This window comes from Lissotriton vulgaris, unplaced genomic scaffold, assembly GCF_964263255.1.
Source record: "Lissotriton vulgaris unplaced genomic scaffold, aLisVul1.2 SCAFFOLD_1361, whole genome shotgun sequence".
Lineage (NCBI taxonomy): Eukaryota > Metazoa > Chordata > Amphibia > Caudata > Salamandridae > Lissotriton > Lissotriton vulgaris.
Genome location: NW_028240788.1, coordinates 273372 through 300731, shown reverse-complemented (window position 1 = coordinate 300731; position 27360 = coordinate 273372). Strand labels below are relative to the sequence as shown.

General features: G+C 42.8%; 1 protein-coding gene across 4 annotated transcripts in view; it reads right to left on the bottom strand.

Moving 5' to 3' along the window:
• PLEKHG1 (pleckstrin homology and RhoGEF domain containing G1) overlaps positions 1-27360 on the bottom strand; it is a 272018-nt gene that overhangs the window by 40331 nt on the left and 204327 nt on the right. For 2 of the 4 annotated variants that reach the window (XM_086947960.1, XM_086947962.1), the window contains exons 6-13: positions 26433-26583; positions 24465-24596; positions 20716-20898; positions 20010-20105; positions 18829-18915; positions 12448-12481; positions 10926-11021; positions 9670-9708 (exon numbers count right to left, since the gene is read on the bottom strand). In XM_086947960.1, coding sequence (XP_086804086.1) covers positions 9670-9708; positions 10926-11021; positions 12448-12481; positions 18829-18915; positions 20010-20105; positions 20716-20898; positions 24465-24596; positions 26433-26583 — 818 coding nt within the window. The remainder of the gene's footprint in view (positions 1-9669; positions 9709-10925; positions 11022-12447; positions 12482-18828; positions 18916-20009; positions 20106-20715; positions 20899-24464; positions 24597-26432; positions 26584-27360) is intronic. The other 2 variants (XM_086947961.1, XM_086947963.1) reach the window with 1 other exon arrangement.

Here is a 27360-nt window from a genome sequence, read left to right as displayed (position 1 = left end):
TACTATTTTCATTTTATCTTTTTATGTCAATTGGTTTTGTGTTTTATTTTTTCCGCCTGATTGATGGCCATTATGTGAAAGAAAGAACAGGAATTCGGTACCTTAATGGAACATTGGCCCCTCTTTCCTCCTCACATTCAGCACACAGACTAAAGAGAGACTTACATTCAGTAGAGATTACTGCTTGGCCTGTCCTTGATGGGATTGTGTGGGATGCGGTTAGGTTTCAGATACATGGCCCCACAGAGGTTATTAATGTTCCTAATGTGCTTAGAGTAAACATGGGAGATGTGATTAAGCAAAATATTCGTTCTGATGATTGGGATCTTCAGGCCGTAGAAGCATTGTTCTCTGATTTGAAATATTATGCGGCCTTTGATGATGAGGATTTGTATTTGGATTCTGTCAATTATGGTGATTTGTTTTGTTACCAACATTATGGTAATCATTTCTTGCACAAGACAAGTTCCAGGCGGGTTCCTGTGAATTACACTCAGTGGGAACATTGCCCTACTCCTTTACAGGGGAGCTCAAGTACGTTTCTGGAAAAATACTCTTACTTTACAGATTTTAATCAATCAAATCCTGAGTCGTTTTATTTTAAAGTGAACCAGAAATTCATGCCCAAAGTTAGACTAACTGACACAAAATTGTTGTATTCAAAGTCCTTTCTAGAAAGGTTATCTGTGGATGGCTATGAGTTATGGAAGGATACTATTGACCTTAAATCGGTTTGGGGTACCAAAGATTGGCAGGTACAAGGCACTGAGGCTTTGCATCGTGCATGTCTCATCCCAAATCACATGTTGTTTTTAAATTCGACTATTTCCCAAACAACATGTTTTGGATTGGCTACATCTAAAAAATTAAATACCCCTACTGTCCCTGATTTGGAAGAATATTCAGGTTGGAGTAATTTCACTACATTGTCCATAAGTGAGATACAAGCACTTATGCAGAATTCCTCCTTTAATATTTCCAGTTTTGATCCAGATGGGTGGCTTTTATGGCAAGGAAGCTCTGATTCTTGCCAACGTCGTTTTTTGGGTTTGTCTGAGGGATTTACAAACATCAGGCCAGATCCCAGGTTTGACACAGATCACACTGTTACAACTTATTCAGTAGGCAAATTGTGTCAGAACTGGTTACAACATTCCACTTTAGCTGCAGTTAAACTGCATCTGTCCCAGTTGAATGAGAATATAGAGTTAAATGATTTTATAAAAGGACCGACTATGGGTAGGTCTAAACGCTTTATTTATGCTGTTTACAATGAAATTTGGAAATTTTCACAGGTCGAAGCAGCAAAACGCCTGAGGGCTATTGATCAAGCCAATTTGGAAAAAGTGCTTGCCGTTATCGATAACAGTATTAACATTCTTTCTTCTAGAATATACACATTGGATAATATTGTTTCTTCTGTTGTTGATATTGTACATGATGAAGTGTCCACGTTATACCATGGTCAAAATCAATTGCGTTCTGTAATGCAGTTTGCATGGATTCTACAGACAATTAAGGCTGGTCGAGTTCCCTGGACCTCATTGAACGTTTCATCCCTTTTCGCCCCTTTTAATCTTACTGAAAAACAGCGCATGCTTTCAATGCGTGATGCATCATTTTCTATGTTACATATTGAGAAGCTAGAATCCTTGCCTTTTTCTGTTGCTGAAACCACTACTGCCACGTGGCTTATTCATGGTTTAATTACATTACCATTTCCTTTATATAAATTTACTAACTGTATGCGGTATATTGCTATAGGACGATATGAACCACTAGGCAATGCATTCCTACATGAGGCATGGTCATTACCATACACATACAGATGTCTGAAGGATGGGAAAGAAGTGAATCTTAATGGTGAGGAATGCACACAGTCACCTGACCATTCATTAATATGCAGACACATTCAGTTACACGGTTCTTGTAATCAGGACCGCCCAAATTTAGCATGTGTTTTAAAAGGCACGCCAGTTCCAGCAGTGGTTCCCACATTCACATTGTTAGCTAATGGTAGTTATTTACTTTTAAACAAAGAATTATGTTGTGGTTTATTAATTGGTGTGGCATATGTGGTAACTGTATCAGAGCGTGTAGTGTGCTGCAAGAATGTTCTATACCCACCCACGCATGGTTCTTCAGATGTATCCATCTGGCCACGGATTCCAACCTTGGAAGCAAAATTCAATGGTTTAAGCAGAATAAGGGCCCTTTTGTCTCAGAAACAAGTGACCCTGAGTTCGGCCCGGGAAACTTATGTCCTTCACATAGCCAACACCCGCACAGAGGTGCAGGCGCTTTTAAATACTGATTTGCCGTTTCATTTCTGCGAGCTGGTACACCAGATATTTAATGCTTCTTCAACGACTGGGCTGGCACATTTTTTCAAGTTAGTCAGCAGTGGCCTCGTGACTACGTTTGAGAAGGTTTTTGGTATCATTCCCACGTTTTTCCACACTATTTTTTCGAGTTTGTTTGGTGGACTACCTGTGTTACTGGCTGTAGCCGCAGGCATTCTGTTGGTGTTTTTCTTCATAAAACATGGATGCCCATCCTGCGCAAGACGCCGTTCAACGCCTCCTGACACTGTGCCGTAATCGGATGCTCAATTACTATGGAACATTGCCGCTTGCAGCATTAAGCACGGCCTATAGATTGTCATTTCGGTTCACCGACTTCACGTGTGTCCAACCTGTGTTTCACTGCATGAGCTGCGAGTTCGATTGGGCCATTGATTTGTGCCTATGCTTGAGGACTGCTCCTGACGTCGATTTTGATCAGCTAATGCGTCCCGTGGTGGCTCACGAGCTGATCTGTTCTGGCGAAAGAGTTATGGCCTTGGCAGCGATAAATGGAGTTCTGGGCCAATGGGAGATCTCTGCAGCGGCGGATGCCTTTCTGACACACAGCGATCTGGTGAACCCACCGAGTTGTCCTCTGACGTTACAGGAGGATCCGATGCTGGAGGAGCACGTATGTTCTTTCCCATTGCTGAATTGGATTGCTGAACTATTTTCGGATGATGGCAGTGATTTCATACTGGAGGCTGTTGCAACTTTCTTTGCATATACTTTCCAATCATGACATGCCTGGGAGGAGTGCTTTGTTGTGAAATATGACTTTCCCCTCGCTGAATTGGAGGGATGGACTGTGTTCAGCTGATGGAGAGTTCAATCACGTGATGTCGCTGAGAATAACGTCAATGTGGCACATGACTTTGGATATCGGATAAGTGCCTTGTTTTTTCTCTTACAAACATTTGAATTGATGCGGCCTGGTCCTACATTTCATATTTTGAGACCTGACGGATAACTTTTGGTTCGAAAGTTTTGTTTTTATTTTTAGACTTGAGGCCACTGTAGGCATTCATACATATTCATTCATACATATTTTTAGCTTATTTTAGCTCAAGATTATTGAACTTTGCTTTCAATTTTTGTATCTGATTTAGTATTGCCTTTTCCCTTATGTTTGACGGTGCTCGGACCAATGGGGGGGTGTCATATGGATACTTCGTTACATATATTGCGTTAAGTTAGCATGAGTGCATTACATGTTTAAACAGCCTTTTTTCCTTCGGCTTCAGTTTTGCACACGACACATACTTGTTGTTGTCGCCTTCACCCTAGAAGCGGTGAGGTGGTTTAGTTGAGAATAATATGTTATTTCTATGCTATCAGCTTTGCCTGGTACACTTGGTACAACTGTCTGCACACTGAGAGCTGCACACTCTAAGATTAACCTAACACAAGGTTGCTGGGAGGCTTGATCCTCGCACCACATTAGACATAACACAAATAATGTTGATGCCAACATTTTGGGCTCTACGCGGGTTTAAGATAGAGTTACACGGAATGAACGTACACACTTGGTGCTGCGCATGAAGAGAGCTGGTAGCTGTTGATGTGAACTGCTCCTACTGACATTGAGAGGTATGGGGCCGCCCTGCTAAAGCCCGAATGAGACCTTCTTAGATATAATATAATATGCTAGATAGGGTGCGCGAAATATAGGTGATATAGATTTCTATAGAAATAGCATTATAACATGCTAGCACCTTTTGCTTACTATGGATTAATGACTATGCTGCTGACTCTGATTTTTATAATCTGCATTTTGGTATTATACAAGATACTGCGTTTGAGAACTTTGCATTGAATAATAAATATTTCAAACTTGCACTTGTGTTCTTTGACTCTCAGTTTTGGTTTGAAATGATTATCTAACGAAAGAGTGTTCATGTGTTCCACGACTCCTGAGGTATTCTAAAGATCATGTTCTGGTTTGTCTAAGACATGGATCATTCCATAATGATCCATGAGACACTGTAGCTAGCTAGGTAAAGAGATTTCTGACACTGAGATGAGTTTTTGGATCATCCTAACTCACTGAGGTTCTAGATCTCTATGCACAGTTCTGTGGGAGAACGGAAACCCTGCTACAGAGGGCCTCGTTATCTCCCCATTATGATGGTAGGGACTATTACAAAAATATTTTAAAGCAACAGAAGATCGATTTTGAGGGGCTCTGCACTTCCTTAGTAATGGAAGCAAGAGGCAAGACTTGGAGTGATGGGCATTACTGGAAGGTTAGCAAGACATTGTGGTGCTTACCACCAAATCTACTCTCGCTCCTAATAAATAGGGAGGGTCAGTGATAAGAAACTGATGCCAGAGAGGGAGTAGAATGGGGCGAGCACCAAAATGTGTCTATAACTTTCAAGTAATGCCCATCACTCTTAAGTCTTGCTGGTCCCACCTTTATTAAGGAAGCCCAGAACCTGTCAGACTGGATCTTCCGTTGCTTTGAAATATTTTTGTAAATAGTCTTAAACCAACTAATAGGGAGATAACACACCTACATTAATATCAAAACCACATTCTGGTTACCAGAAAATCACCATGGAGAGAAGCTTTGAGCATGACAGGTGGCAGGCGATTCATATCGACCTTGACTGGGAAGAAAGCGGAACTAGGAGTTATGGAAATCATCAAGAACTAGAGGCTGCACTTGGTTTCCCTCCTCCTCGTCCCAGACCTTACTACTGAGGCAAGCACATGTCTTTCCAGGTTCTGGTCAATCCATTATGAGCACAGACATTCGTATTCGTGAAAAGTTAAAACATAGGTGAATTCATTTAATCACTAAAAAACAATGATGATTACCAGTTACACGTAATTGACCCAAGTAGAATTTGCACCACCCACCATAGACTTTTAGATGTCTTCAGTGATGTAATATGCAAGGCCATAAGCAATACATCATAATGTGCAAGTTATACTTGGGAAAAGTTATGAATAACTGATGAATTTCATATTTTTTTGTTTTCAAACATTAGTTTTTTATTATTAGAAGACGTGCGGATATCCACTTTAACCTTTGTTTTTTTTTCAATGAATGGGTAAGGTTTTTTATAGCAATTTTAAAAATGTTACTACCACCTATATATAACTTCACTTCAAACTGTTTTTTTCAGTGACTTTGTATGTTTTTTTAAAATGGTAAGTAAGATCTTACAATCAATATGTCTGGGTCAACCGCCCCATGCAAGGCCTAAGGTCGTGCGCAGCTAGGGGTTGGCTACCTAAATCCCTGCAAGCAGCCAACCCCCCATGCCAAGCAGAGCCTTCAGCCAAGCACAGCATTGAGTTTACCACGGTCAACCAACCATCCACAAGGGCGAGGGGTTCAGGGTACCACCACCCCCCTCCCCCACCCGTCACCCTTATATATTTTTTTAGACATTATTTCAGTACACAGGGAAAGAGTCTGCAAGCCCTGTAATGGTGGGCGTAATATTTTTCTTCATGTTGTGGTCAGCAAGTCAGAGTCCTGAGTACCTGTGATGGGTCCACAATATCAAGACAGCAGATGGGTAAACATTTCTAGAGACCAATCGGATATCTCTATTTTCTTTTTAATTTGTGGTCCCGCTGGAATAACTGTCCAGATTTCTATTTTATGAACCTTCATTTTTCAATAATGGCTAAATCATATGTACATGGAAGAGGCCAAGTCCCTCGAGGCAACTTGGACTCAAACGTGCACTGCGTGGTGGGTTACTACAACATTTATAATATATTTTTAACCCAAATAATTATATTTTTATCTGTATATATTTTCGTACATATTTCATTTTTGCTTTCATCAAGCAAGATTTATACTCTACAAAGCAAAACACATGTTTCAATGCAAAACAATACCCTATTTATACAACATTCATTATTACATTACAAAAACTGTGAAAACAAAATCATAGCAACGGAAGAAATAACGCCCAATGCATTTCGGGACTGGCTGTCCCTTCATCAGGGGAAATCAGACAGGTAACAATACTTTCGTGCAGGAGGTTAGTGCGTCGTTGTTGAGATATCAGGGAACTCAAGAGTGAAGTTGTTTTCACACAGTTTTTGTAATGTAATTATGAATATTGTATAAATATGGCGTTGTTTTGCATTGAAACATGTTTTGCTTCGTAGGGTATTGCTTGATGAAAGCAAAAATTAATTGTGTATGAAAAGAAATACAGATAAAACTATAATTATTTGGGTTGAAAATATATTATAAATGTTGTAGTAAGCCACCACGCTGTGCACGCTTGAGTCGAAGTTGCCTCTAGGGACTTGGCCCCGTTTACATTTATCACACGTCAGGCAGACATTTGTCAAACGTGGCAAGCAAATCAGTTTGATTGGATAATCTTTGAAATGAGCTAATTTTAAAGGAGTGAACAATCTACTACCATTATAAATCATTTGTACACCATATCACAAAAGTGACACTTTTAGGGTAAAGAAATAGCTTCCTTCCAAATTTAGTGTCATTGTGTTCAGCTGTTTTTTTCTGTAACATTGTATAAAATTCCCAAAGGAAACTTCAGGGGAAAAATTAATTTTGAGACCTCCTGTTTTCCGCAGCCCCTGCTTGACAAATTACCCCAACACTTTCCAATAAGAAGCAAAGGTAGATGAACATGTTTTTGTAAAGTTTGTGAAGGTTTGTCAAATGATGCCAAGGTTATTAGCAAAACAAAACAAAAAGCTCGTCTTTTTGAAACTCTGCCATACGTATAACTACACTGTGGTGACTGCCGCTGTGCAAAATATAGTTAGGCTCGGATTTCACTCATACAAAACCAGTGAAATTCAGCAGTAGCACTCAAACAGCCACTTATTCCCCCATACAGCCACTTACACAGCCAGTCATTCACTCACTCATACACACACCCACTCACTCACCAATACAGTCACTCACACATACACTCACACATCATCCCACCCCTGATCATGTGTCTCTGGGTACCCTAGTTCCAGCCAGGGCAGCCAGTATGTATGATGGGGACTGCGGGGGGAGCCTCAAGTCCCTTGTGGTCCCAGCCATCTCCCCGCCTCCTGCAGATGCTGGCATTGCGGCTGCATGCAGGAAGCTGGGGAAATGCAGATTCCAGCATGTAGGAGCAATAGTTTCATCTCTTTCCCTGCACACATGTCTCCGGACAGAGAAAGTGAAGAAACCCCGACTTCCAGCAGGTTGGAGCATTTTGACAGCTTACGCCCACTGGAACCAGAGTCTTGGCTTTTGCTTGGGAGGAGCTGTGAGCTCCCACCAAACATAAGCAAACACCTATGTCCTGGGGATGGGCACTCGGGGACAAAGCAGGAGCTAGCCCTGATGGGTGGTGGTCCCCAAAGCCATAATTGGCTCCAGGATGGGAGCCAAGTGGCTCCCCTCCTTCTCTGCCCATGGGCCTGCCACGGGGAGGTTGTGGTCTTCAGGCTGTATACAGCCCGGGAGGGGGGCTGCGTGGGCACCCTTCCCAATATTATTTATTATTTAGGCCCTTGGAGGAGGTGGTCCCTGGAGTCCGGGTGGTCTGTGTGGCCCTCACCTACTAATTTCATTGCCCCAGGGAGGTGGGGGTATCTGGGGCCCGGGAGGGGGGGATGGAAGGGGACCTGGGTCCCTTGCTCACTTTGCCACTGGATTCAAGCTAGCCCGGCTGATAAGGGCTTTTACCCCGAAACAAGTCCCAGGATGCTTGTTCTGGTCTAGAGAAGACCTAACTTGGCAGTTTGGGCTGGACTGTTCCCATGAGGAACAGGGTCAAGACTGATTTGCATATGGCCATGTCTGAACTGGGGTGGCAGAGTGGGCTAAAGAACGGTGATGGATTCAACCCAGATCTGTGACTGGGGGTGAGTGTCTGAAAAGTTTCAGTGCTGCGTCCATCATCTCCTTGTGTTTGCCATGGCATAAACATAAGCATCTTCCCACCTTACTCTAATTTCAGTTGTCCATTCATTTTCAAATTAGCATTCACATTCTGGATTTTTGTTTGCTTATTTAGAATTCATTCAGTTCTTGAGTTAATGGCTAGAAGATCTGTGTACATATTCTGCTCTATGTAACTCATCTCTCCCCTCACTGGAGCCAGACTACATGAGGCTGAAAAGAGCTTTGAAAATCAAGTGTACTGCTCTGTGTAGAAATCCAGGTATTATCCAGAGGCCCTATCTGAGCTCCCCCAATGGATTTATTCCTCTTTTAATATCGCCCTAAAGCAGTGAAAGCATTTTACAGATTTGTAAAATGAAGTAAATTAAATAAAAATGCTAATGTGCAATGCAGACCATGTTTGTGTTCTTTACTAGTCTAGAAATGTAGAGTGCACAATTAGCAGTCAAAACAACTACTTATCTCTCAATTGGCCAGGGAGGAAGACTTCATAGAGTAAGCCAATGAACTGGGCAGCAATCATCACCAAATACTCGCTGGAACAGTCAGACCCTATTGCCAATCGGCTCCTCATATGCACGAAGTTTCATCAGAGCAGAATTATTTAATCATCAGTATCACAAAGCTCAAAGGTATGGCTTGGAGAGCTACCAGACTATCAAATCCCAGGTCAAAATGTAGTCAACCAGATGAGCTACCATCTTGCGTTAGCCAATCACTCCCTTTGCCAACTACCAACACAAAACAATAGTGTTACTAAATACAAGATGATGACCTTTGAATTCTGGTTGGGATTGAAACAATCAAAAAGCTACCAAATACAGAATAAAACTCAACCTGTCTAATGTTGGGAGAGAACCAAGAGATCATATTGAAATTAACCAATGGGTGTAGGAAATTCACCATGTACCAAAGGGTAAAACATTTGTCATTTCATGGTCTGCATTATATTTTCCGCAAAACAGATTCAGCATCTACTTAAGTGCACTCTATGGCCTCTGATGTGAATGAACTAGTCACATGATGTGTCCACGATGACACGAGGTTCTATGCAGAGAGTGCTCTTCCACCCAACCTTTCAAACATAAGAGGATCAAGCCACAGTTCCCAAAAGTGCTAAAACAAAATACTTAAAGACTTTCCAGTTCCCTTTACAGGAGTCTGTTCTTCTCTAGTATCATCTGCCTGTCCAACAGCAGTACATCTAAGCACCCTGAAGCTGTCTCTGTTGGCATGTGGAACTACATGAATGAAAATTCGCACAATAATAAACGAGATAGCATTACCTCCCAGATAGGGAAACATGTAACACAAAATGTGTGTCTGTTTATCTTCTTTGTTCATGTAAATTAAATAACCACCATAAAGGTTTTACAAGTCTACCAACACAGGCTGATCTCATACTTTTGGGGCTGGTAAATGATTACTCACCACCTTGTGTCATCACTTTATGGAGTCTCGACGAGGGCTCTAAAAAGCAAAGTATGCTCATTTAACAAAATGCAAAGACTCACAAAGACTACAAAAAACTGAGGGACAAAGCCCAACTTTTGTGATATTCCAAATGACCAGTAGATAAAATGTGACAGACAGAAACTGTGCTATAAAAGCAATCTTCACAATAATGAGGGACATTCACTTTCTGTTGTGCAATCCTCAAATGTTAAGTCAAATGAGCAATGTGGTGTTACACCATCCTGTGTGAGATCATTTCAATTCCAGTAGTCAGAGTTTAATTTGGTACGGTGTTGTGTTCTTCACAGCGTTTCATGATTTTTAGGCTTCATTGCGAAATCTATCAATTGTGGCGTGCATCATAATTGAGTCCTCGCCCGGTAGGGTAAATCAATACTTTTAGGCATCAACCCCGTTCATGGAGGAAGCACTTTGAAGCAGGTTATCTACCCTACTTGGGGATCCTGATCAAATTTTAAAACGCCTAATAGTCTACCCTATTCCTGTAGACTTTTTATTCACAGGCCACCCTTGACAGGGTGAAAATAGGAGAGTGGATGTTGGTGAGTGTTAATTACTCCCATATCCATTGGTCAGCATGATTCAGTCGTGTTGTTTAATTACTGCCCAGCCTTTGATGAGGACCATCCAGATATTTTTTGTACATTAATCTTTCACTGTATTGTGTCTAATCCAACACTCTCATAGTGAAAAGGGCATGCACTTACTCCCTGCAATCACCCAGACCAAGCCACATTGTAATGGAGGTAAATCTCATTGCTGGAAATTCTGGGGATTTCACAGTCTCCAATTTTATGTAATTAGCTTTTTTGTGCCCCATAGGTTGTTGCATGTACACAGTACCCTAGTGTCACACTTAAGTCCCCGGGGTATCAGCAGTTATTGCATCTAGCGCTGGCCCCAAGGATATGTGGGTGAGGGTCCACCTTTCAAAAAAGGAAAACTTTTTCTATGGGATTTTGGGAAAGGGTCTGGAGAAAAGTTACTTTTTAGGATGCTTCCACCTGTGTTTGTTTAAAGTTACTCTAGGGAAAATCAGGGGCACTTCTAAAAAAAAAACTCCTTCGCACTCCCCCAACTTTTGTTCTAAGTTCGACATACAAGCTAGCACAGCACATCAGTGAATGGCTCTTCCAGCCAGGAACGCCACTGTCAGATGAACGGCACTGAGAGGTTTGTGTGAAAATTCATCCATGCAAATCACTAGTCACCTGATTTTCTTCTGGCGCGACGCGGGACGACAGCCTCCTTGGATTGTGAAGGTGAATTATTTTCCTCCCCTGGACTATAATAGAATCCAGGATGGTCTGCAAGGAAATCAGAGATCAGAGTGAATGACTTGGTTTTGGGTAACAGTAGTTTCATAACATGAAGACCCATAAACAATCCTATCAGCTGTAGAGAACTAGTCAAGTGCAGTCTGTAGCTCACGGACATGCAGATCTTACTCGAAAATGACAGGCGTATTATCACACTAAACGTGAAACATTCTACAAATGCACCAAAGTGACATCAATTCTCTAAGTCACTGACATACCAACTTTAATATAGATGGGTATGATAGTGCCATGAATGATAGAATAATAAATTATTTGAAAAGCAGCTGATGAAAGGTAAAATGAGGTGGATTGAAGAAAAGCTATTTTGCAAACTTCAAAGGTTACAGAGGCACGGAGAAACATTTGAACAGAATCATTAGCTGTGGTGAAATAAGAAGTAACAGAAATTAAAAGGATAGTAGGATGTAGAGTGACAGGAGGAAAAAGCTTTTAACTGAAAGCGAGTACAGACAGACAAGCAGAAACAGATAAAGACTGAACACAGTACATGTGAAGTGACAAAAACTACAAATAAAAATACTTTTTTTTTTTAAAAGAAAGAAAGTTTGAATATGAATATAGCATAAGGGATAAAGTGATTAAGTTTGACTGCTGAGATATAAACACAATGAAACAAGAATAGAAGAAGATGGTATAAGAGCTAAGCAAACATGAAATGATGAATGTATTACAGATTAAAAAGTTGAAACTGACACACTTTGGTAGAATTACAAAACAATGGGGGAATATTCTGCCCTTACTTTTCTCAAACTCTATTGTTCACCTCCTCTCCGGCTATTGCTGTTGTTTCCTGGTGCAGAAATAGCTGTCCTGGCTGACAAGTGCTGCTACTCATTCTCCTCTGATTCCTTAACATGGGGGTGTTCAAGGTCAAATGGTAATTCTACAGTTCCATGGCCCTAGCTAACCACACTTACATTCACAAAACTTAACCACCTCTGACGTCAGAACTTAACCAGTCTTAACTTTTGTACCAAGCGGAAGCACTAGGCGTGGATATCACTATCAGCAAGGGCAGCCAAGAAGACGACGACTATCATAGACCGTACATGATACTGTTCATAGGGGTAACATGTTACATGATGATTGTGCTAATTCAGTTCGTAGCAGGACAGCTCACTGAAGGTTGGCGTCAACTCTCTGGGGTATCATAGGAAATAAAGACAGGCCTAACTTCAAACTGAGGCTCGGCGTGAAAAATAGGACTTAGAGGCTCAAGGATCCCTTTAAAACAAGCACTTTCCTCAAACTGAAGTCTGTCTTCCATTTTTGTACAGCAATATGCTTACATGTCACTTTGAGAAATAGAAAACAGACTTTCCCATATGAAAACAGTACACAAATATTTTAAATAAATGGCAACTCAGTGTAAAGAAATCAAAATCATACGTACGTATGGCATCCATTTCCAGAATTGCTTGTTTGGCCTGTAAGACAGAAAGGGAAAATAATATTAATGAGGTGCAAGATTCAGCTTTATGTAGAGCACATCAGTGAACAGGACCCATATCCCAATTAGAATCAGTAATTGGTAACACAGTTGGTAAGTCAGTGTGTGGAGCAGGGGGCTGGACCATGTCCAGTTGTGTGAGGCTGAAGTTAAGGTTGTGTGAGCACCAACAGGAGGTAATCCCTCTTAGAGGGAGAAATCCAATTATCAGAAACATGGTTTCCTCAGAAGCCGAAATACAAGCGCCCCCCGGATGGGAAGAGTAGTCCCTAGGTCTAGTAGCCAATTCTCCTACCGACACGAGGTCGTCTCAAGTGTACATTACTGACACTGAGATTTACTTTGTAGGCTCTCATTACGCACTTTAATGCGCGCCCACTACCTTTCTACATAGTACGAAGATATCATCTTTCACATGTTTGTACTCACTGTAGAATGAGATGCCGGAGGCTTACCTTGCTCGTCTGTGAATGTTAAACACTTTGGAGATGCATGACATAAACTCTCCTTCAGACTGTTTGTCAAATAGAAACAGTAAACAAAGAATCAAAAGGGAGAGTGAAGAGGTAGTGCTAAAAACCACTTCGGTGGGTGCACCCTCCTCCAGTTAATGGTATAAATAAACAACAAGGTCCACCTCTAGAAGGTATTCTGTGAGCCAGAGTATATCAGGCATACACAGTATTTGTTAAAATACCCCTCACACACCAAAAGGGTCCTTGGTGTCATGCTTCATCATCGGAGTCTTCCCGCCCCGCAGCGTCAAATAGAAGCAACTGGTATATGAATTCAAATTACCAGACAGTTCAACACACCAGGGAAATATCTTCTCCTCAATGTCCATAGCCTAAGTGGTCAGCGTGAGGGTTTCTGACTTAAACTGTCCAGCCCCCGCTCTACAAAAATGCCAGTACCAGCTCCAGACCCTCATGTGCAAACTTGCTAAGGATGACAGTGCAAATCCACTAAAGCTGCATTACTGTGCAAATCCGTCAGTGCTACATGACAATGCAAATTCACCACTACAGCATGACAGTACAAATCCACCACTACAGCAGAACTACAAATCGACCAGTTCCGCAGGACTGTGCAAACCCACCACTGCCGCCAGACCATGCAAACCCACAGCTGCCACCTGACGTACAAACCCACCACTGCTGCCTGACGGTGCAAACCCACCGCTGCCGCCTGATGGTGTAAACCTACCGCTGCCACTTGACTGTGCAAACCCACCACTGCCGCCTGACAGTGCAAACCCACCAATGCCGCCTGACAGTGCAAACCCACCACTGCTCCAGGACAGTGCAAACTCACCGCTGCCGGCTGATGGTGCAAATCCACCACTCCCCCATGACAGTGCAAATCCACCACTGCCACATGACAGCGCAAATCCACCACTGCCACATGACAGCGCAAATCTTCCACTGTCACATGACAGTGCAAATCCACCACTACCACATGACAGTGCAAATCCACCACTGCAGAATGATAGTGCAAATCTGCCAGTGCTGCATGACTGTGCAAACCCACCACAATGTAAACCCACCAGTTCTGCTTGACATTGCAAACCCACCACTGCGGCCTGACAGTGCAAACCCACCACTGCCGCCAGACAGTGCAAACCCACCACTGCCGCCAGACAGTGCAAACCCACCACTGCCGCCAGACAGTGCAAACCCACCACTGCTGCCAGACAGTGCAAACCTACCACTGCCGCCAAACAGTGCAAATCCACCACTGCCGCCAGACAGTACAAACCCACCACTGCCGCCAGACAGTGCAAACCAACCACTGCTGCCAGAGAGAGCAAACCCACCAATGACGCCTGGCAGTCCAAACCCACTAATGACGCCCGACAGTCCAAACCCACCAATGACACCTGGAAATCCAAACCCACCAATCACGCCTGGCAGTCCAATCACGCAAGGCAGTCCAAACCCACCAATGACGCCTGGCAGTCCAAATCAATGACACCTGACAGTCCAAATCTACCAATGACACCTGACAGTCCAAATCTACCAATGACACCTGACAGTCCAAATCCACTAATGATGCCTGACAGTCAAAATCTACCACAGCCCAAATCCACGAATGACGCCTGACAGTCCAAATCCACCAATGACACCCGACAGTGCAAATCCACCACTGCTGTCTGACAGTGCAAATCCAACACTGCTGCCTGACAGTGCAAATCCACCACTGCTGCCTGACAGTGCAAATCCACCACTGCTGCCTGACAGCGCAAATCTACCACTGCGGTCTGACAGCGCAAATCCACCACTGCGGTCTGACAGTGCAAATCCACCACTGCTGTCTGACAGTGCAAATCCACCACTGCTGTCTGACAGTGCAAATCCACCACTGCTGTCTGACAGTGCAAATCCACCACTCCTACATGACACGGTGTGCGGATGCATGTTTTGCCACTCGCTACTGCTAGGAGTAAGACTCCCGAGCACCTGACCATACACCGAACCCATGGGGTCAAGTCATGCTTAGCCACGCTATCCAAGGGGGAGAGGCTCTTGCTAACTAGGAACCTGATTGGGAGCTCAGACCAGTGCACAGAAGGCGCATGGTTAGCAGAGGGAGGTCACAGCAGTGAGAGCAGAGCACCTGATGATGCAAAGTCCCTAAGGATAACTCCAGTGACCCAGCTCTTGCAAACAGCAGCAGTACTGATTAGATGGCCTGTTTTATGGACTGTTAGACCCCCAGCCCACCTTTAACATAACGCAGGACAACCGCAGTAAACTATACTGCTTCCCCACACCTGTAACAATGTTTTTGTAATGGACCCAAAAAGGCAATACTCGCTTTGCACGTTTTCCAACACATAAAGGGAAGTGGGCATTATGGAGTCTGTGCTGATGCAGACCCTCCTAAGATAGCAGCATTTAATGTATAGAAGTCCTTACTGCTGTAATCATTAACATGAAGCAGTTGAAAGAGTAGGTTAAATTCTTACTTCATAATTATGAGCGTTACCATAAAATTCTGCCATGTAGATTAGCCATTATGTGTCTGTAGATATATAAGCAAAATGCACCTTTACAGAATCCTGGGATATATTGATGAAGTGTTGATATGAGGAAAATAGTTTTGAGGGCAGAGGCCGAGGGGCGTAACCAGCACAGTCTTGTTAAGCGTTTAAGGTTCAACAAGGTATATCTGCATATTATACCAAAACGTCCCGGGCAGCAGCAGTGCAGGTTTCTTGGATGCTTACTGGCCAGGACCAACTGAGCTACTTAAGGGACCACAGGAGCTGTACCTTTGGACTCACCGCTGCCACTTCAGTCCGAGGCAGCAACTGCAGCAGTTTCCGCTGCCTAGACACAGGCCCACCCTATGTTGCACCGCAATAACAAAAGGACATAATGCTTATCAAGCGAAAACAACGTGTGGTGGCTGGCAAGATGGTCCAAGGTAACACTGTCGACCTTGAGGACAAACGCTCCAGCCCTCCTCTCCAATATTAAGCCACGTGACGTAGGTCCCACCAGAAACCTCTTCCCTTTTCACGGTCAAGGAGAGTGAAGTGTCACGCCATTAGTTCCGGTTTACCAAATCGGCAAAGTAGGCACTGGCCTATGGGTCCCACTCCTTTCAGGGGCCCGCGACAACGGATCAAAATAATAATGATTTGCTCTTGAAAGAAAATTACAATCAAGATTTCTTAAATTAGTTTCAAAAGATAGAAAAAATGAATCAACTAACGAAACGAAAATTTTACATTAAAGACTCCACTGAATACGACGTCTTGTAAAAGGCAGACTTTCAAGATATTCTGTAAGATTTCACCACAAACAAATTGAGGAGAGTGAATATTTAAATTTGTTTATCAAACCAAAAATTTCTTTTTCGTGTAATACGTATTGGGAGATCATTTGGGAAAGGGGTCCCGAAATTTCGACTGCCTAGGAGCCTCCCCAGGGTTTAATCCTGCACTGCATGCCATTGTTTTAGTGTTTACAAATAGTGAGCAGAACTCTTTCAAGGGGCTAGAAACTAAACCACCTTTAACAAGAAAAGTAGCAACATATTATATTCTAAATATATTTATTATGAAGCATCCCAACACTCCACAATAATTACAACGTAACGCTGTAAAGATAATAATGGCAGAGATTGGGTACTAAATGGGTTATTGGTCATTTTAAAATCAGTGTTTCTTAATCAGTGCCTCTTCATTATCACAGTGTTATCTGCATCTAAAGCAATCAAATCATCTTAATTGGCCCCGTCATGCAATGTCATGTAACATAGGGTTCGTCGTGAGTGTAAAGTTCAGATGCACACGTCACAATCATGGCAGTGACAAGTCAGTCGTTCGTATATCCTTCGGCACTAAAGCGGCAGCAGTTTACACAGTTTAATTTATGTGTAAATATATATAAATATACATAAAGGGATATACGTACAGCGTAAAACCGTATGCAAAAATGCGTACTAAAATATTCACAAAAGAGAGAATCATTAAAAAAAAAAAGAATGTTTTGATGCTGCTATTCATCAACTTTCCACAAGGGGTCATAGCTGACCTTTCATTTGGAAAAGTGATGCTCCCATGCAAGAGAATTGTATGCATATATGAAAGTGCGCGTTCACCAGCAGGCGTGCTGATGTGTATGGTACCAGACACATTTGAATGAATCTGGCACACCTTATTAATCACTGTCTTACGCGCATGGGCATCAATCCACCAAAATGCCTGGGGTATCGATAGTGACATCGAAAACCATTTGACCGATACTTTGAGTCACAGACATGCTTTGACATACACACACATTTACACCCTCTCAGAGAGAGACACTCGCCTACAAGCAAGCATGCATACAACATACGTTTAAAAGCATGGTTTTCTTACCATAGCTGTCAGATAGGGTTATAATCCAGCTAAACTATACTCCATTTTTTATTACAATAGTGAATAATATTATTCACTATTTGTGCAATACAAATCTGACAAAAACCATGAAAATGGAGCTACAAACGACGACCATTAGGGTGAGCTGCTCCTTTGTTCCAGGCACTTATTTTGCCACCTCTGAGGCCAGGGGTTGCAAAGGCAGTGCCAGGGGTAGCAAAAGGCAAGCCAGGAGTCGCAGCTGCAACCCCTGGCGATCCCTAAATGATGTCTATGCTTACACGGTGTTCATTGCTTTGTTACTTCCTCTCACAGGAGTGTAACACAGCTATTCCAATGGGTAACTTTCCATTAATTTTTCCACCCAGAAATGTGTTTATCGTGATAATCTAAAAGCGTTTGTATTCTTTTAGAGATTCCATCCATAGTCCCTACACAATTGTATTCCTCACAAAAAAACACGGATCCCAGTGGCCTGCCTGCTGTATAGGTTCTTTAGAATGTATTCACTTCCCAGACTGTAGCCACGGAGGCGCATGCGTCGCAGTGCCAGCTTTGGGTGCCCACCTCCAGGGAGAGCGAGGGCCCCCACACGTCATGAATCCTCAGCCTTTGGGGTGAAGAAACCATACTTGCCCCATCCTACGGGCCCAGAGCTGTGTCCTCGAGACAGGTAAATGTGCAGAGGTGGCACCAGGTACCTCCCTCATTCGGGGCTCTGCCTGGGGCACAGGGTGGGCAAGGGTAATGGATGGAGCTTACCGTCTCTAGCAGCATTTGTAAAACAAAACGTGGGGCTGATAAGAGCAGTTTCCCTGCACTTAATTCCTGCTGCTTGGAAATGCCATGGGAGATAAACTATAACGGATACGTAGACAATTTCATTATCAGATGTGGAAAAACTCAAAAATACACAAAAGCAACGATAAAAGCATGACTGGGAAATATCCAAATTGGTATTTTAGAGAACCAGAATAAAACAAAAAAAATGAGCCCCAATTTAATGCTCAAAATCCTACATATCCTTTCCATGTACGAGTCCCGCGAACGATGAAGCAAGTTTACAACTCTGAAAACCCCATTAGGGCCAAATTGAGACTTTAATCATTAAAAAGTCAATATACTATAAATTATTTGGATAGCAAGATCAGTGACAGAGACTACTGAATGTGTGGCCTGCACTATATAAATAGCAAACATCTTACTTTATAAAAAAATATATATATATTAAAATAGTGTTTTTGTTTGGCAATGAGTGAATTCCCGAAGAGGAGTCGAGAGACAACAAGGTACCCTTGAAAAACAAACTCGAAAAAACAAAATGTAAAGGCAATTTCAAACACATAAGAACACTTTTACAACTGTGTGGACACTTCTCAACCCATATCAGATTTCTCTTGTTAAACTCAATTTACCACTTTCAAGAAAATCCTCTAACAAGTAGAGCTACTGACCTTCGCTGGAATCTTGGCAGGATGGTTTTCCAGTATAAGTCTTTTCAAATGGAGAATCCAGAGGCGTTTATCCTGTTGCGACTTGGCCTGTTGAGGCATAAAGAAAGCAGTTATTTTAGTCACTATTCTGTGCTACCTCTTGGCATGGTGAGTGGTTTCTGTCGCTACACTACTTTGGCACACAAGGCTTGTTAGATGCAGTACATGTGTCTGAAACTGGGCAATCAGTATGTGAAATGACCTAGAACCAGCCTATCATTCTTAGCTGGGGCTGGGTGATGGTTTAACTTGATTGTGTGGGGTGTATTCATTGAAGATATGAATACTTTTAAGATTACTCCGTCTATTTTTTAGGCTTGAGCAGTACACCAAGTTTACAAGGTGTCGAAAGTATATTTAGAAAAGTCCCATTAGGATTTTTTTTGTTACAGTGGACCAATGATGTTTTAATAAGGATGTTATGCTGAAAATGAAGTGTCCTAAGTCCTAGGAGCCATCTTGCCCTCAGTGTTATCAGCAGAGCAAGATCTAAACAGGAGCACCTTCCAAACATTAAGCTATAATACAGTGATTACACACGCAAGTGTCAGCTCAGGCTTCTAATGTAAGAGGATATCTGACCGGTTCATTCCATTATTTTTTTTAATTACATCTGCAATCAACATTTTAAGGCCTCATTAAGGAGAACACTTTTTAATTTTATGAAAACTGAAAATAAATGTGCAAACAATTCTGTTCATGCATTTCATTCTTTTCTATTTTTGCTTCTTTTATAGAGAACTCATTTAATCAATTACAGTAGCCTGAAATGTCTCGTACATCCTGTTTAAGAAATCTAAAATGTTTCTAATAGTTGCCAAGTTACGTGCATTGTCCCAATCTTACATTTTAACATAACTGTTAATATTCCTCTTAGAAGAAAAGGGTTTCTTGGCGGTCTGTTCTGTGTTTTGAGTCCACAACTTTGTCAAGGTATTATGAGACATCATTGAAGAGAATCATCACGTCAGAAAGATATGCCTCATGTTTTTTATAGGATGACATTCTTTAAGCTCCATCACTCAGTCAGCCGACCAAGAGAACTTAAAGTAACAACAGGGGAGAAATACAACTTTAATGGTGTCGTTACCCCACCAGGGGGATAAGTATACAGCAGGTCACACCGGTCACAGTCTCCGTACCTGGACGGTGTGCTGAAGCTTGGGGTTCTTGTAGTGGAAGACACTGAAGCTGAGGGGTTCCTTGGGTATGACCTCCACCAGCATGAGGTTGCAGCACTGAAAAGAAAAGAACACAAATCAACTGACTCAGGTGGTCCATGCTCAGGGTGTCTCAACTTTCATGAAAATGCACGCAGTTCAAAACGTCACCAAGTTTCAAGAAGATTTTTCTTTCTGTGGTAGAACTGCATACTCAAGTCTCTTCACATTCCACAACATGTCCACCCACCATACCGTAAGACTGTAAGGGGTTGGGAACAGGCTATTACAATCTTAAGGCACACCCAGGGAGCTGGTACAGCCATTGCTCCAACCTACTTTGACAGGGAGGGTTCCATCCTCTTAGAGGAAGACTGTGGATTCCTGGTCCCTATGGATGAAAAAATAATCCATGCCTTCGGGTGCCTGGCTAAAGGACAGTGGTTACAGTAAATATTGGCTGGTCCAGCATCCAACACTCTAGCATGGCATGTATTGTTTAGACCACAAGCCCAAGCCAGGCAGGTGATGGGTTTTAGAGTAAGGATACTTCTGCTAAGAAGTTTGAGAAGTGTGGCAGAGCAGAGAGGTGTGTGCTCTAAGCCTCAGACTGGTGGGTGGGTGCATACAGCTCCGACACAGTGGCGCACAGTGCGCCAGTACACACTATCACCATTGGTGAACGTACCAGGATATGAGCTTTGTAGGTGAACATTTCTTCCCTTTTCTTCGTGATAAGGAGAAGTCGGTCAAACAGAAATAAAGTGCGTTCGTTCTTGGCTCGTTGAATGCGGAAGGTTCCCTCCAAAACCAGCTCGCCATAGCTCGTCAGATCAGGCCCTTTCCAATTGGTGAGCAAGCTCTGAATCTCCTAGAACATGAGGCAAAGAAGAACATGTTATTTTGAACATTACAAAATAGAAATATGCAGAGAGCCCAGAGCAACAAGACAATCCTCCAACAGCAGACTTCGGATATTGTATTTTATAGGCAATTAAATAGCGCTTACTAGCTTGATGAGTAGAGGAAGTGCTTTATGGTGAGTAGAATGCTTCTCCGGAACCTAGCGTTAGTGATTCCTTCAGGGACTACTTCATATTATATTTGTGTTCCATGTGTTTAGGTAGGGTTCGTTGTAGCGGTATTATTAGCAGTTTACCATGAGGAGTTGGGAGGAGATTTCTGAATTCATGTAATAACTGCTAATAGAGGTGGGCGTGTCTCCGAAAGCTCGAACCCGGCTCAAGCGTAAAAGCGAGATTTGGCTCATCTCTAGGTCCTGTTGGAATCTGCATGCTACCCTCCCTCTGCCCACATGCACAAAGACTTAAAAACAAAACATTAAAGTCTGAGGTAAAACGACAGACAAAAAGGAATTTAAATTGTCACCGGCATCACCCTGTCTTTGCTAATTATCAACGCAAGACCATTTCTGTCGTTTTGGGACACAAGTGCGCTTAGACTAATTTGGCGTTTCTCGAACGAAATATCCACCGATACCCTGACTGGGTTGGAATTATCACCAGTTTTAGAGGATTACACTCTTTTTCCATTAGGATACAGCCCTGAAGATTTGGAGTGCACTCCACTCCAATGAAACACGTGTCGGCTGGCGCAATAAATGAAATTGCTTGACACACCAAACTGCCCCTCGTTGTTGTTTTGAATAAGACCATAAAAATTATCAAAAATGTGTATTTAATTTGTGTGTGCATAGGTATTTTGTCTAACAAATTGTAAATGTATACTTAGGTATTACATTGTCTAGGGGTTGTGAGGGTCACCCCTGACCGAGTAGCACCACTTCATCCCAAACCATTCCTGTAAACCGAAACCAATATCTAGTGGTGCGCGATCTTTTCCCTTCAGCTAAGTATCCTGTTCTTACTTGAAATTGTGCTGGATCAGCCATCATGGGGTCACGGACAGTGAAAGCGTCCACCTCCATGGGTAACAGGGAGCACAAGGCACTGCATGCAGAGCCGCTGTTTCAATGGCCTCTTCCTCAGATGCGGCCTACTCAATCAGCTAAAACCAAGAACCAAAAACAACTCTATATGCTGGGAACATCTGAAAAGATGGCCTCCAAGTAATGACTCCAAGTGGAAGCCCTGGAAAGTGCAGGAGAGTGAAAATGTCTGTTTCAATAACATTCACTGCCATGGTGAGTGGGCAAAAGACAATTGTCAAGCCAACTTATCATGCAGAACTCAGAGAGGTGCCAAATACACAATTGATTGATGTACTGTGTAACTCTGAAATCCTTCTCCTGAGGCGCCACAGTAATGTTGAAGTTGTACAGTCTTCCAAAATGGAGTTGAATATTTTTACATTAACAAAGGCAAGTTGAGCAAAATGCGCTAATTAAGTTATCTGTTGCGGACGGGCGACTGAGCACACAGGCACAATGCAGACTGCAGCATTAACTTACATTTTACATTAGTTTCCTTTTTCATAAAAGTGCCTTGTGTTATGTGTAGAAAATGAAATGACACATTCAGTGAAAACAAGTGGGGCCACTCAAACCCTGTGCCATGTCTATTCAGGGCTCTTCTGCATTAAGGGCACACCATGTGTGCCCCATTCACCCTCACAGGACTCAAGAGGCACTGCGCGCAGTGGCTATGAAAGGATCTATTATTGTCTGCATAGATGGGGACACTGGGTTTCTTTTTCTACAGACCCCAGATGCCTTGTCTGGAAATATCTGGACCTTACAGAATAGGACACCCCTAGCCCCGAGCATCCCACAGGCATGTGCCGAGCAGGACCGAGCAGCACTGCACAGGAAACGAGGGTTGACGAAGAAGACGCTGACATCACTGGTTTTGTCAGCTACCCCAAGCTATACACTGTGAACTGAGGGGGAACTTGGCACAGGCCACTATGGATGAGTTCGATCAGCAGCAATACTCCACAGTCCAATCGATGACAACAGACAGAGAAACCGCAAGGCCCGCATGGCAGGAAATCAACTTTGCTACCCAAGTGTCTGCAGGCCGCAGTCTTGGACAATATACAGGTAGGCCAGCTGGACAGAGCATTTACATGAAGTCCAAAGTAAGAACTGCTGAAGCAGCTATCGTTTCTGAAGATACCCATGTTATGGATACAGACGCCCTACAATGGAGCGACAAAATGAACACAAAGATGCTTTAGTCCACAGTTTGTTCTGGGCTCACAGGGTCCCTGATTCAGATGTGATAGTGTTCAAATGAGGAATCACATTTATGTGAACCCAAAAGCTGCCTCGTGTGATTAGGAAGCACCGATTACAGCTAAAAGGCACATCAGTAAGCCGGGACGGCTCTAGGCTCATGGCGGCCCTTGGCAGGGAGTGTAGGTAGGGGGCCCCAGAAGAGGGGGTCCGGGCGGGGCGGATCGCGGAGGTCAGTGAAGAGTTCGGGGGTCAGGGTGTTTGAAAGTTTAACAGAGCCGGAGGCTGCCAAATCCCTGCCAGGGGCCACCACACAAATATGTATCCATCCTCAGAGGATTATTATATTAAGGATATATATATAGGCGTGGTGGCCCCTGGGGTTTGGTGGCCCTGTGCAGGTGCACAGCTTGCACATGCCTAAGGCCGCCCCTGAGTAAACGGCAATACTGCTGTGCTCTCAAACAGCCAAAGAGACGTCTTGATACAATTGGTTCCATCATGAAATTATTAACTTCATCCACTTATTACATAGCTCAAAGAAAACTCTTTTTTGATGGAAATTAGGATCTTCAGATATGAATATTATATTTTCAAAAGGAGTTTTACATGTACAACCAACACGTGTTTCGAGGAACATACTCTATCTCAAGGCCACATTACTTTCACCACGGGTAACCTATAGATTAATTTCAAAATCCACAATTTTAACCTACCCCAAAGTATTGTCATTGGGAGTATGGAAAATAGCTGTTTGCTTCTTTCTTTCACTGTGACATTGATCAATGGATCACCAATGGTGAAAGAATTAATTTCAATTAATGAAGACTTCGCTTGGAACTATGTGATAATTAGATGGAGTCAATAGTTTCATAACAGAACTAACTGTCTTAAGACCTCCCTTTGGATGTTTATGAATATACTCAATGCACCAAATGGGTATTGTAGGCGCCGTGCTAATGATCCTGTTCCAGCCACACTTTGGAACCATGCTGCTGCTCTTTCACACACTCACTGGTGCCCATTCAAAAAGTGATTTTTGGGGTCATCATATTTTACTCCTGGCTTAGGTGTGAATTACTCCTGAGTAGGACCCTCTTACTCATAGTATAAGACTTTGTGAATCAACCGTATAAGACAATGTTAGGTAGATTTTGTTTGTCCAATCGCAGTTATCTCGACCTAAGAATACTTGCAGAAGTTTGTCTTGAACTGTCGCAGCAAAGGCGGACTTGAAGACCTCTAGTGATAATAGGAGGCACTAAGGACGACAAGCTCACCTGCAGCCGGACTGCGTGCTCGTGCTTCCTCTTCATGTCGTTGATGTGCCAGGCCACCCTCTGCATGGTGTCGATGGCTTCCATCACCACGTCGTAGCCCTCGATGTCCTTTTCAAGGCGATTTGCTATTTCCTGACAGAGAAGCAAAGACATCAAATCTTTACCAAAAATTGTCAGACCTGGAACATTGTGGACCACAAACAGGTAAAAACGAGGGAGAGCATGTTGGTTGTATGGCCATCTCTGAAACCGGTTCCCAATGAAAGCCCATACATTGCAGAGCTTAGAACTGGCATAAGTAAGGTATGAATCACTGTATAAAACAAGTTATTTCATATTATTATTAGGTTTGCAGTCATGACCCATTTGTGGAAAGAGGGAGGAAAATGAAGGCGATTCTAGAAGGGATCCATGCATTGCAATCTAGGAGCATAATTATTACAAACTTTCACAGTGTAAACAATGCCTTTTTACCTGTTATCACCAGTATGCTGTACCTCTATTATCAAATGCAATGAACCACTGAATCCTGAAATGGCTGCCTGCCATCACTATGCAAACCCGTGACCCTCAGCTTACATGAAGGGCGTCCCCATCCATCCTCTACCATAGATAACTCACCGATAGCAGGGACTGAAGCCGGGCATTACATAGAATATCTATGCCACGTTTTCAAATGTCGCTATCACTCAACCACTGCAAAGGACTGCTCATTTATGTACTCTATCTTGCAAATCCTTGCATTAATATTAAGAAGTACAAGTCAGTTTGCTACTCCATGTGATGTGACAACTCTAGGCAGCCAGGCCCTGCTCCCATCCTATTTCTAACATGCAGCTTTCCAGGACCTCAGCAAAAGTTCATTTTTCTGGCTAGTGGAAAACTGTTCCCAGAATACATCTCTCTGTAACATGCATTTCGTTTTACAGACCTGATTAAATGAACTGGGAGTGAAACGCCATATCATTATACAGCATTTTAAACGGAAAAGCAGACATTTCAGATGTTTACTGTTCAAAAAAAGTCTCTCACTTAAATGAACCATCCACAAGATGTGCGTTCTCAGAATCCAGAGTATCAAAGTAAGTAACCTGGTTATGCTATTCATAAACATGATCCCTCTACACAGGAACAGACAATAGATAGATTAAATATTGTGTTACTAAAACCCAAGCCCTTTACTAACCACTAGATGGCGCTGGGCACACACGTTTCATCCCCCTCTTTCAAGCTGACTCCCCGGTTGCCGAAGTTTCCCCTTTCAGACTAGGTAGGAATTATAATTGTAAAACATAAGGACATTATAACCTGACATAAGGAGAAGTGGCCAAGCAAGGGGCTGAAGAACTTGGACCAAACCTAGCAAAGTGATTAAAGTGGGTCTCCCATAGGCTGTTCGCACAATAAAACATTACATTTTGTAAGTTTGACATCTTGTTGGGTTTTAACTTTCCTAAACCAGCTGTTATCTATTAGCAGCTAGCTCGTGGTTATATTTGTATTCTTATATTACAGCTCAGGGTATGCACGTGGAACTTAAACCGAATTACATTATCTGTGTGGCGTATTTGTATACATACTTTTGGATACACAGAATACGACATTTTTGGAATTCCAACTTTAACATACTGCTAGGTGTAAATACCGTCAGGAAAATGGACTCTGACTCAAAATAGCTGACATACAGGGCCCAACACCAGTGGCAGGGAAAAATGTTTACTAAAGACATTTTCAGGTAAGAAACAAGTCTAGAAGACATTCATCTTAATCACTGACGATTAATCCTATGGCGTTGTTTATTTTAAGGCTCTTGTTTGCTGGTCTGAGTTTTATGCGTTATGTAAATAAAATAGCTTTAGAGGTTTACTTTTATTTATTTTACAAAATAGCCTTTAATGGATTTCACAATTAACTTTTGTGCCCACCCCCACTCCCTTTCTGTTAATGGCGTGTCTCTCCACAACGTACGTGCAGAAGGAGGTGGTACTTCAAGATTCGCTGGACGGGTTTCAGGAGGTAGGAGCCCAAGGGCAGGGAGTGCTGTAAGACTTCCTGCCGGTCTCGGAAGAACTTGGACACCATTTTGTTCCTCATGCATTCCGTAAGTACAGCCACAGATCTGCAAGCACAAGAGTGAGAGAGAGGTTTATACATTAAAACAAGGCTGACCCCTAAAAGCAATCTGAACCAATATCACAATAATGTCATTTAGATGATATAGTCCTCATTCACAACTAGGGAGTGTGGTACAAAGGCATCTCATCACTTTGCCTATCTGCCTCGTTTGTGAAGCATATTCTACTTCTTTGATAAGCAAAGTCTTGTGATCCCCAGTCAGTAGCAAAGGTGTGCTCTTAACTACATATCTGATCTTGAATGCTATATTAAGAAAATCTCAAAGATGGCCGTCTGCCTATAATTGGGGTCACTGGATTTAAGCATATCTGTCGTTGTTGTGTTTGCTACATGATATAGCCTTATAACCTGCTGCAGAGGGCTCTACCGGTTGTTAAAGGCCCTGGACCATAGTTTTAAGTAAGGGTGGGCATAGTGGGGCTACGCGGAGCATCATTAAGTGGGGGGAATCTACGTACACCTGCACACTTCGCGTAGCCCCACTACGTGCCGCCCGCCTCCCTCCCTCCCTCCTAAATGGCCTTATAATCTCTAAAAGCATAATAAAAGTAATTAAAAAGACTTACCAGAGATGTGGCGTCCCAGGGCTCCATCTTCCTGCTTTATCGCGACTTCTTCCTGACAAACGCACATGCGCGGGCGCTCGTGTATTTCTCGAGAAATGCAGGAGCGCCCATGCATTCGCATTTGTTAGGAAGAAGTCGCAGTAAAGCAGGAAGAGGGAGCCCCGGGGCGCCGCATCTCTGGTAAGTATTTTTAA